This window comes from Podarcis erhardii (assembly GCF_964252035.2).
Source record: "Podarcis erhardii genome assembly, chromosome: 12".
NCBI lineage: Eukaryota > Metazoa > Chordata > Lepidosauria > Squamata > Lacertidae > Podarcis > Podarcis erhardii.
In genome coordinates, this window is record NC_138513.1 from 22786650 (window position 1) to 22799360 (window position 12711).

At 42.9% G+C, this 12711-nt stretch overlaps 2 protein-coding genes across 3 annotated transcripts in view; one reads left to right on the forward strand and one right to left on the reverse strand.

Moving 5' to 3' along the window:
• Nucleotides 1-12711, reverse strand: part of HEPACAM2 (HEPACAM family member 2) — a 33426-nt gene that overhangs the window by 2000 nt on the left and 18715 nt on the right. Inside the window, 5 exon segments of the mRNA XM_081882271.1 lie at nt 468-577; nt 2028-2101; nt 2847-2884; nt 3019-3043; nt 3129-3254. Of these exon segments, the coding sequence (XP_081738397.1) occupies nt 468-577; nt 2028-2101; nt 2847-2884; nt 3019-3043; nt 3129-3254 (373 nt within the window).
• LOC309325667 (putative CENPB DNA-binding domain-containing protein 1) lies at nt 6182-7336 on the forward strand. Of its 2 annotated transcripts, none has more exons than XM_081833899.1 (2): nt 6182-6824; nt 6900-7336. In XM_081833899.1, the coding sequence occupies exons 1-2, from the start codon at nt 6342-6344 to the stop codon at nt 7191-7193; spliced, it is 777 nt and encodes a 258-aa protein (XP_081690025.1). In that variant the 5' UTR covers nt 6182-6341; the 3' UTR covers nt 7194-7336. The 2 variants fall into 2 exon arrangements, with proteins under 2 accessions (XP_081690025.1, XP_081690026.1); XM_081833900.1 differs by having other exon boundaries at nt 6182-6816; nt 6898-7336.

Below are 12711 nucleotides of genomic sequence, written 5' to 3' on the forward strand. Positions count from 1 at the left end.
CATCCAGATGTTTCTTCATATTTTCTGCTAAATTTTATTTACTGTAATTCTTAACAATTCCCAGAATGGAAACCATTTTAGTGAGTTGTGTCTGATGAAATGGATTATAGTCCATTAAAGCATATGCCATAATAAATTTGTTAGTCTTTAAGGCACCACAAGACTTTGTTATAATTCTGATGGTTTTAATTATTCTGATTTTTGTATTTCCCTTCTTGGAAATACCCAATGGCATTAAAACGCCAGGCTATATGTTTTTTAATAGATTGATTGACTGATATAAAATAAAATCCTGATTAACAGATTACCATTATTGTAATATTGGAATTATTGTGAAAACAATAAATATTGGGGGGGGGGGAGGAACAAATTTTGTCCTTGCTTAGGGCGCCATATTACTAAAGTCCACCCCCTCCAGGCAGTCTCATTGTGCAACCTGGTTGACAAATTAGGCTTGCGCAACTTACTCTTGACGTTCTTGATATTGTTCAGGAATATGACGAATAACTTCATAAACTGTTCCATTAAAATCCTGGCCTTGTGCAGCATCAGAGACAGAAACTGACCAACTTGACACCTGAAAGGAGGAAATAATGGTTTTCTCTGAGCAAGACAGACGAAACTAACATGGACGCCTAAAACAGAGCCAGTGAGATGTAGGCCTTATTTGTACAAGAGGGTCAACCAATCAATGGCTTATGGTCTCCTGGAGAGGAATTTGTACCCATTTTGTTCCTCTCCGGCCCTTATAGCACAGGACAGTGTGGTGCAGCAGCTGCTAAGCCAATGTTTGGCTTAATGCAGGCTTCCTCAACCTCTAGATGTTTTTGGCTTACAACTCCCATGATCCCTAGCTAGCAGGACCAGTGGTCAGGGGTGATGGGAATTGTAGTCTCAAAACATCTGGATGGCCAAGGTTGAGGAAGCCTGGCTTAATGTATTGTCTGGCAATAGATTGTAGTGAGGGAGGACAGGCCTTATTTATTTATTTATTCAAAAAATACATATCCCGTTTTTTCACCATCTAAATCTCAAAGTGGGAAAAGGTGACAAAAATATACAACATGCCAAGCTTAAGACATAAATTTAAAATCTCAGAAATTTAAACAAGAACATGAGAAAAAAAATTATCAGAAAAGCATTTATAATGCAAATAACATCCTGAAATATGATTTTTAACTAGGCATTTGAAGCTCCACAGGGCCAATGCCTGTCTGACCTCTAGTGGGAGGGAGTTGGGTCACAGCTTCATGTTGACATGAATTGGCCTTTCAAAAGCTGGCGATTCTGTTCCCGGATCTAGACTAGCCTCTGATCTAACATCCTTTTTGAGCAGGATGAATTCTGGTCTGTGCACATTTAGGGAACCTGCAGTTTCTCAGTGTGACTTGAAGTTCATAAGATTGAGGAAGAAGAATGAAGAAGAAACAACAAAGGTCCTGTGTGTGATGTGGGCATCCGTTCATTTATTTTTTGGGCAAGGTGGGTTTTCATCTATACACATTAAGGCACTCTGTAGCATTTAGGTATTTAATTATTTCATTGGTACCCTCCCTTTCTTCCAAGTATCTTAAGGCAGCACGTATTATTTCTTCCTCCATTTTATCTTCGCAAAAAAAAACACCACCCCATTGTGAAACAGGCTAGGGTGAGAGAAGGAAACTGGCCCTACGGCAGCCAGTGAGCTTTATAGCTCTGTGGGGTTATGAACATGAATCTCCGGAGTCCTAGTCCAAAACTGCTACCACCACGTCAGACTGGCTTTATAGTGTAGCTTTTCAGTGCCACTAAAAGCTCAGATTTGGGAAGTGGTTATCACATTCAGAATGAAGAAGTAACAATGAAAGACACAGACCGTAACAAAAGAGTCAGATTCAGAGTTGCTAAAATGAACCGCCTTCCTTCTTTATGAATATATCTATATTTCTGTTTTTGGAAGCCTTTAAACCAAGGGCTATTTCTGTTTTGTAATACTGCCGGCAAAATGGCTTTTCAGATATCCATGCTGCAGAGATATAAGCACTTACCCTTGAAATTCCTGCAGCATCAGGAAAGGCAACAAATTCATATATTCCAAAATCATCCAGCGCGTTTTCATGCCCTAAAAGTGCCAATATTTAAATAAAGAGAAAGTAATTATTATGGACAATTGTGTTCCACCTCAGGTTCAGTATGAGAGTGTGTGATTTGCAGAAGTGGGACGCCATTTTGGCACCCTAGAGGACCACCCCATGGGCCAACTTTGGCAGGTGGTTGTAACCACTCACCTGTCGATAATCTGACATCGTAATAACTGGGAGCAGGACTAAACTTTCTGTTCCTCAGATAAAGAACAGGAGGCTAAATTCTGCTCTCTGCAGGAGTTGACTATACCTACCAGTTCACACTCCCCAAACAGGCAAAACACCTACACACACTCTTAACAAAAACAACAACAAAAAAGACAGATGCTAATAATCAAGCAAGCCCTGCTCAAAGCAGGCAATCCACCTCCACTGAGGGAGGGGCAGGAAGGCCTTGGTAGGCACCAAATGGGGTTTCTAAGGGCAACATGGTGCCCATGGGCTCCACATTGGGGATTCCAGATGAGTGTTTTCCTTTATGGCGAAAATAGGAGGTTCATGGTGCAATTTAGATGAGAAAAGCAGCAAGTAACCCCCAACTCCCAATTGTAGCGCTATCCCACTGCAATTTGCTCCCCCTTCCTTCCAAGATACTGCTTTTAAGAAAAGACTTGGAAACCTAATCATTATCTAACTTGTTGTTTTGCTGTCCTCCTCTCTTTGATTCTTTTGAAAGCTTCTAAAGTGGTCTATTTCCATTTAACTCTTTATATCATATATTACCTGAAATAGTTTGTGCTTTTCTGTAATCTGCTTCAGGCCTGAAACATTAAACAGAAATACAATTATTTAAAATTCAGTGTGGAATCGTAGGCAGCAAAAAGATGCTGCGTGTCCCCCCCCCCCGCATTCTTTTAAAAGCTTTGTGTGGACAAATGATAAATAAGTTTTCTACCTGGTCTGCAGCTTCTGCTGTAGAACTGAAAAAGAGACAAAGAACAATCAACCCTTTTTTGTTATGGTTTACAGAAGCTTTGAATTTACTCCGGCGTTAATTTAACATACCTTTATGAGGCTGGAATCTTTTCCATAACGCTAGAAGGAACATTGATACTATCAAAAATAAGGAAACTCCACATATTATTCCTAGTGGAGACAAATATTTTTCTCTTTGAGCCAGCTGCTCCAGTCCTGCGTCAGAGAAGAACAGAAGTTGATATTTGATTTGCACTTATCATTCTGGCCAGGCCTATAATGCAAAACATTGCACACAGCAGTGCTTTGGAGCTAGAGCATCAACACTGGTTCAAATAGTGTAAATATACCCAGAATTGCTTCTTCCATTCTAGTGTCTGCATGCCACCAGTGGAAAATAATTCTTAAATACGATTTAACTGGCCCTGAAACTTATTGTTTCTTCTTCTGACTTTACTTGAGTTGCAGAGAAGAGCAGAAAATTACTTTAGTCCTTTATTTGGCCTGGTTTCTGTGTGGATCAAGTTCAAGAGTTTGTGGGTAATGTGATGACAGTAGGAACAAATGTGTTCTGTGAACATGTACACGGGGCCATGATGGTTGCTGCCCATTGGGGTTGGCCAGTGTGGCGTTCATACGGAGCCCCCGGTTGTCTCACAATTGACCCGTACACCACTAATCCACTGCCACCAACCAGATCCTCCCCGGTAAATCACTTAGTCTCAGTCAGGTTCTTAAGTTAACAAAGAAGAGTGTAGTTTACTGCAAACAAAAATATACTTTAACTGCATTCAAAACGTTACTCTTTACCTTCTTAGTCTTATTTTATCCTGTCTCTAACTCTTCTACTTCCCCTCACACAAGAACCAACTGCACTAACTGTCTCTCTACAGTGGTACCTCTGGTTAAGTACTTAATTCGTTCCGGAGGTCCGTTCTTAACCTGAAACTGATCTTAACCTGAAGCACCACTTTAGCTAATGGGGCCTCCTGCTGCCGCCGCCACGCTGCCCAAGCACGATTTCTGTTCTCATCCTGAAGCAAAGTTCTTAACCCGAGGTACTATTTTAGGGTTAGCGGAGTCTGTAACCTGAAGCGTATGTAACCTGAAGCGTCTGTAACCCAAGGTACCACTGTATTTCCAACTGTCTGCCAACTGTTTTCCCACCTGCCTTTCCCAACCAACTAAACCCAACCAATCCAAACCTCGGGCTAAGCTCTTTTATAAACAGGTAGGCTCCGCCTCTGGCTTTTCTATTGGTCTACCTATTAACTCTTTCTCTCCCCCTGTACAGACATTTTAAAAAAGAATGGGTAAATGCCACATCCAGGCAGAAGGCAGAGAGGAGTTGCCAATTGGAGGTGGAGCCAGAGCCAATGACAACTAATTCTAGTCCCCTGCCCCCCCTATCCCTGAGCAGTTCTACAATGGCAGCCCTGACATTAAGGAGGAGGAACCTGAAAGGCAAGGTCACCCCCTAGCATGTAAAAAGGTAGGCAGGCTGGGAACTGGTTGAAGACAGAGAGGTTGGTGAGGCAGTGTCCCATTTGACCAAATTTGTTTAGCCTCCACTGGTGTGGAGTGAAGCTGTTCTGGGGAACACTAACAAACACCTTACACCAAGGACCACAGCTATTTTGAGATCAGTTTTGGTAAGAGTTGCATAGCCTTGACTTTCTTCATTCTACTCTTCGTTCAGCTGTTGCATTTGCACATTCAAAATGTGCAGCAGCAAATTTGCTGCCCACTTCCTGCTGTGCGCTCTCTCTCTCTCTGCTGTTTTCCCCGAAGCAAAGGATTTATGAGATATTTATTTAGCTTATTTGTGCATTTGGATTTTAAATGGTTGAAGTTTTTAAATTTTAGAGGCTTAATTTATGTTTTTGCACATTGCATACTTTATTGTTGTCAGTTGCTTTGACACCTACATGGTGGAAAGTGGGGTTCAGATTTTTAAATAAGGAGTGCATTCATGGTGAAATATGAAAGGGGGGAAGAGACCAGATGTCACTGCAACCTGATTCTGTGCAGATAAATGTGCTTAGGCATATGCCTTAATTTGCATATAATCAGGCTGCCACTGTCAGTCAGCAGTAACGAGACCCAAACTGTGGAATCAAATGTAATGGATTTTTAGATGAAATATAATTTGTAGACAGTTTCCTTTTTGGTAGTGTCGATTCACAAGATGGATACTGGATTTGCTTTCGTTCTGGGTTAAGCCAGGAATGGAAATAGCCAGCCCTAGGCTATTTTCTACAAACCTGTTATGCTCTGCTTTCATTATTTTAAAATACAGTAGTGCCCCGCAAGACGAATGCCTCGCAAGACAAAAAACTCGCTAGACGAAAGGTTTTTTCGCCCGCGATTTGCCTCGCAAGACGAATTCCCCTATGGGCTTGCTTCGCAAAACGAAAACGTCTCGCGACTTTGTTTCCTTTGTGTAAAAACCATTAAAACCAAGGGTGCTTAGCTTGAGCAGCTGCAGTTGCGACTTGACTTCGAGGAGCAACTGTTAGCACGTGGTTTGGTAGCCTTTTCTCAGACTTTGCTCACTTTTGAAGATTTTCCAAAACTTTTCCAGAACTTTTCCAGAACTTCTCTTTCATCCATTTGGTAAGTTAAACTTTTAAAACTTTTTTGGGGGGTTTTGGATTTTGGGTTGGGGTGTTTGGGATTCAAGGACTTGGTGTTGGGAAGGGGTTTGCGATAATCTGGGGGCTTGTGGGCCTTTTTTGGGAATTTTTATGATTTTCTGTGACCACTGGGCCAGGTTGATTTTTTTTTGAAAAATTTTCTGAGTTTGAATTTCTGAGTGCTGGCCATGTTGTTATTTTTTGAAATTTTTTTTTGTCTGGGTGGGGAAGCAGTTGGGGAGGGGTTTGCAGCAGTTGGGGAAGGGCTGGGGGAGCAGTTGGGGAGGGGTTTGCAATTTCTGTGTTGTGGGTGGGTTGGTGCGTGTCTGTGGGAGCAGTTGAGGTTTTTGAAGACATTGGTGATTTTTGAAGCTTTTCCTAAACTTATTTTGCAGCCATTTGAGGTTTCTGAGGACGTCGGTGGTTGATTGTTGAAGCTTTTCCAGAACTTCTCTTTCATCCATTTGGTAAGCTAAACTTTTAAAACTTTTTTGGGGGTTTTTGGATTTTGGATTTGGGGTTGGGGTGCTTGGGATTCAAGGCCTTGGTTCTGGGTTTTAATTTCTGTGTGGTGGGTGGCTGGCTGCTTTTGTATTTTTTGGGTTTGAAGCACATCACTGATTTTTTTTTCTGTTTCTGAGTTTACGAAGGTAGGAGCTGTGCTGCCATGGGACCCAAGAAGACTGCTGCTGCGGTGGCCGGCGAGAGGAAGAAGGAGAAGGTGACGCTGGAAATGAAGAAGGAGATCATCTGGAAGCACGACGGCGGAATGCGTGTGACGGACATCGCCAGGGAGTACGGCAGGAACCCATCGACCATCGGGACCATCCTGAAGATGAGGGAGAAGATCCTGGCGACTGATGCAGCCAAGGGAGTCACCAGGATCGTGAAGAACCGCCCAGCTGTCCTGGAGGAGGTCGAGAAGTTGCTGCTCATCTGGATAGAAGAGAAGCAGCGTGCAGGGGACACAGTGTCTGAGGCCGTCATTTGTGAGAAGGCCAAGGCCTTGCACGCTGACCTCATCCGGGAACAGCCAGGAACCTCAGCCGAGCCAGAAGTCTTCAAGGCTAGCAGAGGTTGGTTTGACCGGTTCAAGACAAGATCTGGCATCCACAGTGTGGTCAGGCATGGAGAGGCTGCCAGTTCTGATGTTCCTGCGGCTGAAGACTTTGCAGCGGAGTTCCTGGAGGTTGTGACGACGGAGGGCTACGTTCTGCAGGCAGAGGCTGCGCAGGAGCAGGCCTCACTGGAAGAGGAGGAAGCAACTGAGGAACGGCTGTCCTCCGAAAGACTGAGGGACATTTGCCAGAAGTGGAAGGAGGTGCAGACTTTTGCAGATCTACACCACCATGAGAAGCACGTGGCACATGACGCTGGGAACTTTTATGATACGAGGGTCATGTCGTCTTTCAGGGAGCTGCTGAAAAGGCGGATAAAGCAGCAGACTATGGACAGGTTCTTGACCAAGAAGCAAAGAGTGGAAGAGGAGCCTTCTTCGAGTGGTCCCCCAGAGTCTTAGAAAATGTACTGTACACTTTGTTGATTTTTAAATGTTTTTCTGTCATGTTTATAAAGTTAATTTATTTTCCCTTCAATTTTTGAACTGCTCTTTACAGTATGTGTGACTTTAAAGAGCAGTTAATAAACTGTTGTTGTACCAAATTTGGCTTTGTTTGGACTTTTTTTGACCATAGGAACGCATTAATTGATTTTCAATGCATTCCTATGGGATTTCGTGCTTCGCAAGACGAAAAATTCGCTAGACGACAAAAATTGCGGAACGAATTAATTTCGTCTTGTGGGGCACCACTGTATCTCTTCACCTTTCAATGTTGGAACGGTTTCTCATGGGTTGCACTTGCTGTGGCTGCATGCGGCCGCTAGAGGGCACTCACACCTCGTTCTAATTACTTCAGTTCTGGCTTCGCTTGTATGACAAGCGAAAAATTGTAGTAACATCTTAGAACTGCCCCAGAGTGTCTTGTTGAGGGCGTGCCTCCCTCCTTCAAATCTCCAACCTCCTAACTTCCCTGGCTTTGGCACCGGGGGCAACCATCGGCCTAGGAGAAAGCCAGCCCAGATTATCTGTGATCTGGATCCACGTTTGCCAGCTGCCTTGCAGGCTGTTGCAGTGCGACACATCCTTCAAAATGAATGCACCCACGACAGCTTTGTGATGCTTACCTAACAATGCAGCTGATGTTGCTTCATTTGCTGCTTTTCATATCTAACAGCTGTTGGCACAGTTGGGGAGTGTTGTGGGTTACACAGAAAAGATAGGTTTAAGAAAAAAAATGTGGGTTTCTTCAATCCAGTTATATATTTGAAGTTGTTAGATACTTCGGTTCATAGTTTAGCTAAACATTATACTTTCAGATAGGATTTGCTTTATGCTTCATTTACATTTTCACTGAAGCTGTTTAGCAGTTCAGAATTAAAAAAGTATTATTTGTTAACTTAGAGGAGTTGGATAAGTAGGTAAACTGATTATATTCCTTCATGCAAGGAAATCTACTTACCAGGTAGGAGACCAAATTAATTATATATTTATCAGCATCTTCCTAGAATTTTAGCCCACTTCTTATAGAGGTTGCCATATTTCAGACATTTTCCCGATTTCCACCCGGACACTGCTGCTGACTGCAGTACAGTGGTGCCTCGCAAGATGAAATTAATCCGTTCCGTGAGGCTCTTCGTATAGCGGTTTTTTCGTCTTGCGAAGCAAGCCCATTGACAGCTTAGCGGATTAGTGCTATTAGCGGTTTTAGCGGCTTATCAGCGGATCCGCTGATAAGCGGCTTATCAGCGGATCCGCTGATAAGCGGCGTAGGGCTTAGGAAAGGGGGGGAAACCCACAGGAACTCGCAAGACATTTTCGTCTTGCGAAGCAAGCCCATAGGGAAATTTGTTTTGCGAAGCGCCTCCAAAACGGAAAACCCTTTCGTCTAGCGGGTTTTCCGTCTTGCGAGGCGTTCGTCTTGCGGGGTACCACTGTATTCCGGATATGTCTGGGAAAATCCGGATGTATGCCAACCCTAATTTCTCATCATGCTCACTTCGCATGTATTTTCCTTAGGGTCGGATGAATCTGCTCATTGTTCAATCTTAAATTCCTAGTTTTCCACATTTCCACATCAGTTTCTGAATTTATTTCAAGAAGTCATCGTGAAAATTGACCAGCCTTTTAGTATGAATTTCTATTCATGTGCACAATTTTGCATGCAACCTTGCCTAATAAACACATTTTTCCAAAGCATATTTCCTCTTATATTTATATTTCTCCTAATACAATGCATTTTTGTATGCATTTTCAGCAATATATCCATTTTTATGCACATTTTACCTCAATATATGCATTTTTGTTCACATGTACCCTTCCCCCCCACCCCATAGAATTACAGCTCCCAGGAGACAGGTAAATAGCATTAAACCATGTTAACTACACCCACATCACCCACAATACATTGAGGCACAGAGATGAGACAAATGTTACTTCTGTGGACATAGGAATTTTCGAGTAAAAATTGAACTGTAACTCAGAGCACATGTTCAGCATCACATCTGATTCATTATCTCCCTTTAGCTTTTTTGATATATGAAATGATGCCACACCCTAAAGACTGTGGACTGGTGCATGGGGGAAATCAGGGATGAACCCTGGCACATGACATTTTTAAAAATCTTTGCAAAATCAGTGTTTTTATTGTGTGTGTGCGTGTGGGGGGGTAATGTGAAATGTGTCATCAAGTTAAACATATATACGTAGATTAGAGGAATAAAGGGTGTGTCTTGAATGTAGGTCACTTCCACTTTTGCTTTGTTAAATATAGTTATTCCTACCAGCAATTCAACACTGACAATTTTCAGACATTTACTGCTTATGTTTCTCTGCTTCTAGCCATATTTTTGTGTGAAGTGCTACATTTATATCCCGTATTTTCTCCAAGGAGCTAATCCCACCCCCATATTATTCTTGCAATGGTTCTGTGATGTAGGTTATGCTGAGAGTCATAGTCTGCTTGGAGGACCCAAGGGGAAGAGAGGTTTTGTTGTCACAGATACTGGCTAGTCAGCGCAGTGCCCTGTTGTCTTTGCTGCATAACCACAGAACCAGTTTTCCCTGAGCTAGATTCTGGACAGGAATCAGTATGAATGTTAACATGAAGAATGCAGTTTTAGACTGCAGCATCTACTTCCTCCCCCTTTTCTTTCTTTCTTTCTTTCTTTCTTTCTTTCTTTCTTTCTTTCTTGCTTTCTATCTTTTCTTTCGAAAAAACTTTTATGTATATCTGTACAGACCCCAAATATATTATGTGCTATCTTATGATGTGTACAGCTTTTGTAACAAGACACATGAGTCGTCCGTTTGCCGAGTGCCAGTTCATGTTATAGTTGTCTCTCAGTGTCTGTCTTTAGTTAAATATATATAATCCCATATCTCACTAAGAGCAAATAAGAGGGAGATAAGCTGTAGCCATGGCTTCGCAAAATTGCAAACAAATTTGAGCAACTACTCTTAGTAACGGTACAATGATACGCCCTAGAATAGATAAAAGACTTCCATTTTTGGCACTGATAGCAGGGTCAAGAAACTTTACAACAATCCGAGAGTAGCCAGCATCCAGACTGAGTGTGGCCATACTCCAGGAGAAGCTGTAGAAAATTAATGCGCAATTGCACATCTCATCCCCCCCCCCTAATTCTTCAAGGATAATATAGAATGGAGGAACCTGTGCATATCTCCTGTGGAGGGTCACATGAGCTCTAGATGTGAAGGCAGTGGTGGCATCCAGACAACCTGCTTACTGAGCGTTCATCCTGATTCGTTCCCAAAATTTGTGGGGAGGTTAGACGACGTCAGCTATTTATCAAGCGTTCATTCCAATTTGTTTACAGGGAGTTTATGTCATGCTGCCTCAAAGCAAGAGTCACCCCACACTATCTAGTGCATTTCTCCAACACTTTCTTTCTCGTAATAAATAAAAGTTCCTTTTTTTCTTGAGGGGGAGTGAAGTGGGTTTTGTTGCACAAGAGCTACCAATCAACTTCATTTTAACCTGAATTTGCTGGTATGTGATTGAATCCCACCCCAAAATAGCGACAGTCTGGAAGTGTCCCCTTAGTTCATCTCCCTGCAGGAGAAATCTCAAGGTCTCATGTTGTGTAGGCCACCTGGAAGAGGGCCCTTGCCCCTCTGGCCATTTTGCCACTCAAAATTCCTCCTACTGCTTTCACACACAGGGGAAATACATAGGGATATCCACATCTTCCCACTCTCCATAGATTTCTCTTCCATATGTAGAAGAGAAGAAAATTGGTGTGTGTGTGTGTGTGTGTGTGTGTGTGTGAATTTTGAGAGGAAAACAGCCCTGAAGGGAAAGTGTTAAGCAACATTCTCCCCTGCCTCCAGCTCACCCTTCCTCCATTGAAACTGACAGTTGCCAATGGCGGCATTAGGAAGGGGGAAGCCAGGAGGAAGACACACAAAGTTAAACTTTCTGTCTACTTTGGGAGCTTTAGTTCAGAGAGAAGCATTGGCCTATTACTGGGGAAAAGTGGCCCTCACAGATAGTCAGTCTTCTTCCACTTTTCTGGTGTAATGTGCAAAGTTAATACAGTGATCAACTGGCTCCCAGAGATCTGAATCCACCCAAGAGTTCTGCAGATGACCTGGTGACTCCATGTGTTTTAAATCTTTTGCATATACAACCCACCACATGTTTCCTTGTTCACTATTTTCTAAATGGAGCTTTGATTCCTTAGTTCAGGAAAGTTGCACTTGAGATCGGTCATAAGACTGACAGTTCTAAGTACTTCTCTGAGCAGAAACACAAGCCACAGTGGTACGTGCTTCCTATATTTATAACTAATTTATTTTAGTCATTTGAGGCCTCGCTTTGCAAGATAAGGAACCATAAACTGTTGCCTCCTTTTACAAGTCTGCTAATATTGACACCATAGAAACCAATAACACCATTAGTCACAAACTGTAAAACTCTGAAGGTCACGAGTTAGACATTACAGAACTAACCTGTGTCCATCTCATTGTTAATTGTGATTTATATCCTTAGACAAAATATGCTTATTAATTTCATCCTGAAATTATGTACCTTCATTCTGAAGGTACATAAACTGGTCGAGGGGACGTGGCTGCCAGTTGCTGCAACTGCTCCATAGAGTCCAGAGCTGTAGAAGCAACTGTGCTATTTTTGACAACAACTATCTGCCATGTGCATTCCTTTGGCTGGGAAGCATCCTTGACATCAAAGCATCCTTTGGTGACAGCTCTGAAGTTCCTGTCTGGCTCGCCATCCTCTCTGCTCCTATGGCCCTGGTGGGGTGGGGTGGATCTGAGAGCTGCCGGTACTCAGGCAGCTGGTGTAGGAACCTCTGGTCCCGAGACAGGAAAGTCTAGATCTGATTGCTCTTCAGGACCATTAGCAGCAGGGAGATTCTCCAAATTTCCTTGCTTCTCATCTGAGGAGACCTTAGATTTGAGGTCTGGGGCAGGACTGAACCCTGACACCTACTTTCTGTTATAATGTGGGGAACATTTGGCCCTCCAGATGTTACTGAGCTACAGCTCCCTCCTCCCTGGTATGTATGGCTAAGTATGGTCTCCTCAGGCGCAGTCCAAGGGGAGATGAATACCCCAGCAGATCTCCATGGTGATCCACTGATCCTAAGGAGCCATCAGGCCTGGGCATGCCTGCCTCAATTAAAAAACCCTTTTAGAAAGATCCTTAGCCCCACCCCCTGATTTGTTCCAGGGCTGGATCTGGTTTGGGCAGGCACAGGGTGAATAATCCTGATCTGGGGGCTACATATTTGGGCCACAGACAGATCAGGGGGTCCCTGCAAAATCCCAGTGAAATCCTCTCTAATCAGTGCTGTTAGATCCCTCTAACACAAACTAGATTGGCTATCTTGCCAGAAGTTCCAACTGGTTTCTTTATTTTTATAGCACTTATAAGCAACAAATATTGGTTTGATGTGAAGCAAACCCAATGATACGTAATTGTATATATGAGCTCAGT

What these genes read in the sequence shown, in the direction of transcription:
- LOC309325667 (XM_081833899.1), top strand. Translation starts at nt 6,342, where the DNA reads ATGGGACCCAAGAAGACTGCTGCTGCGGTGGCCGGCGAGAGGAAGAAG. An exon ending in GAGAGGCTGCCAGTTCTGAT is followed by an intron (nt 6,825 to 6,899) that starts GTTCCTGCGGCT and finishes CTGCAGGCAGAG; the next exon opens with GCTGCGCAGGAGCAGGCCTC.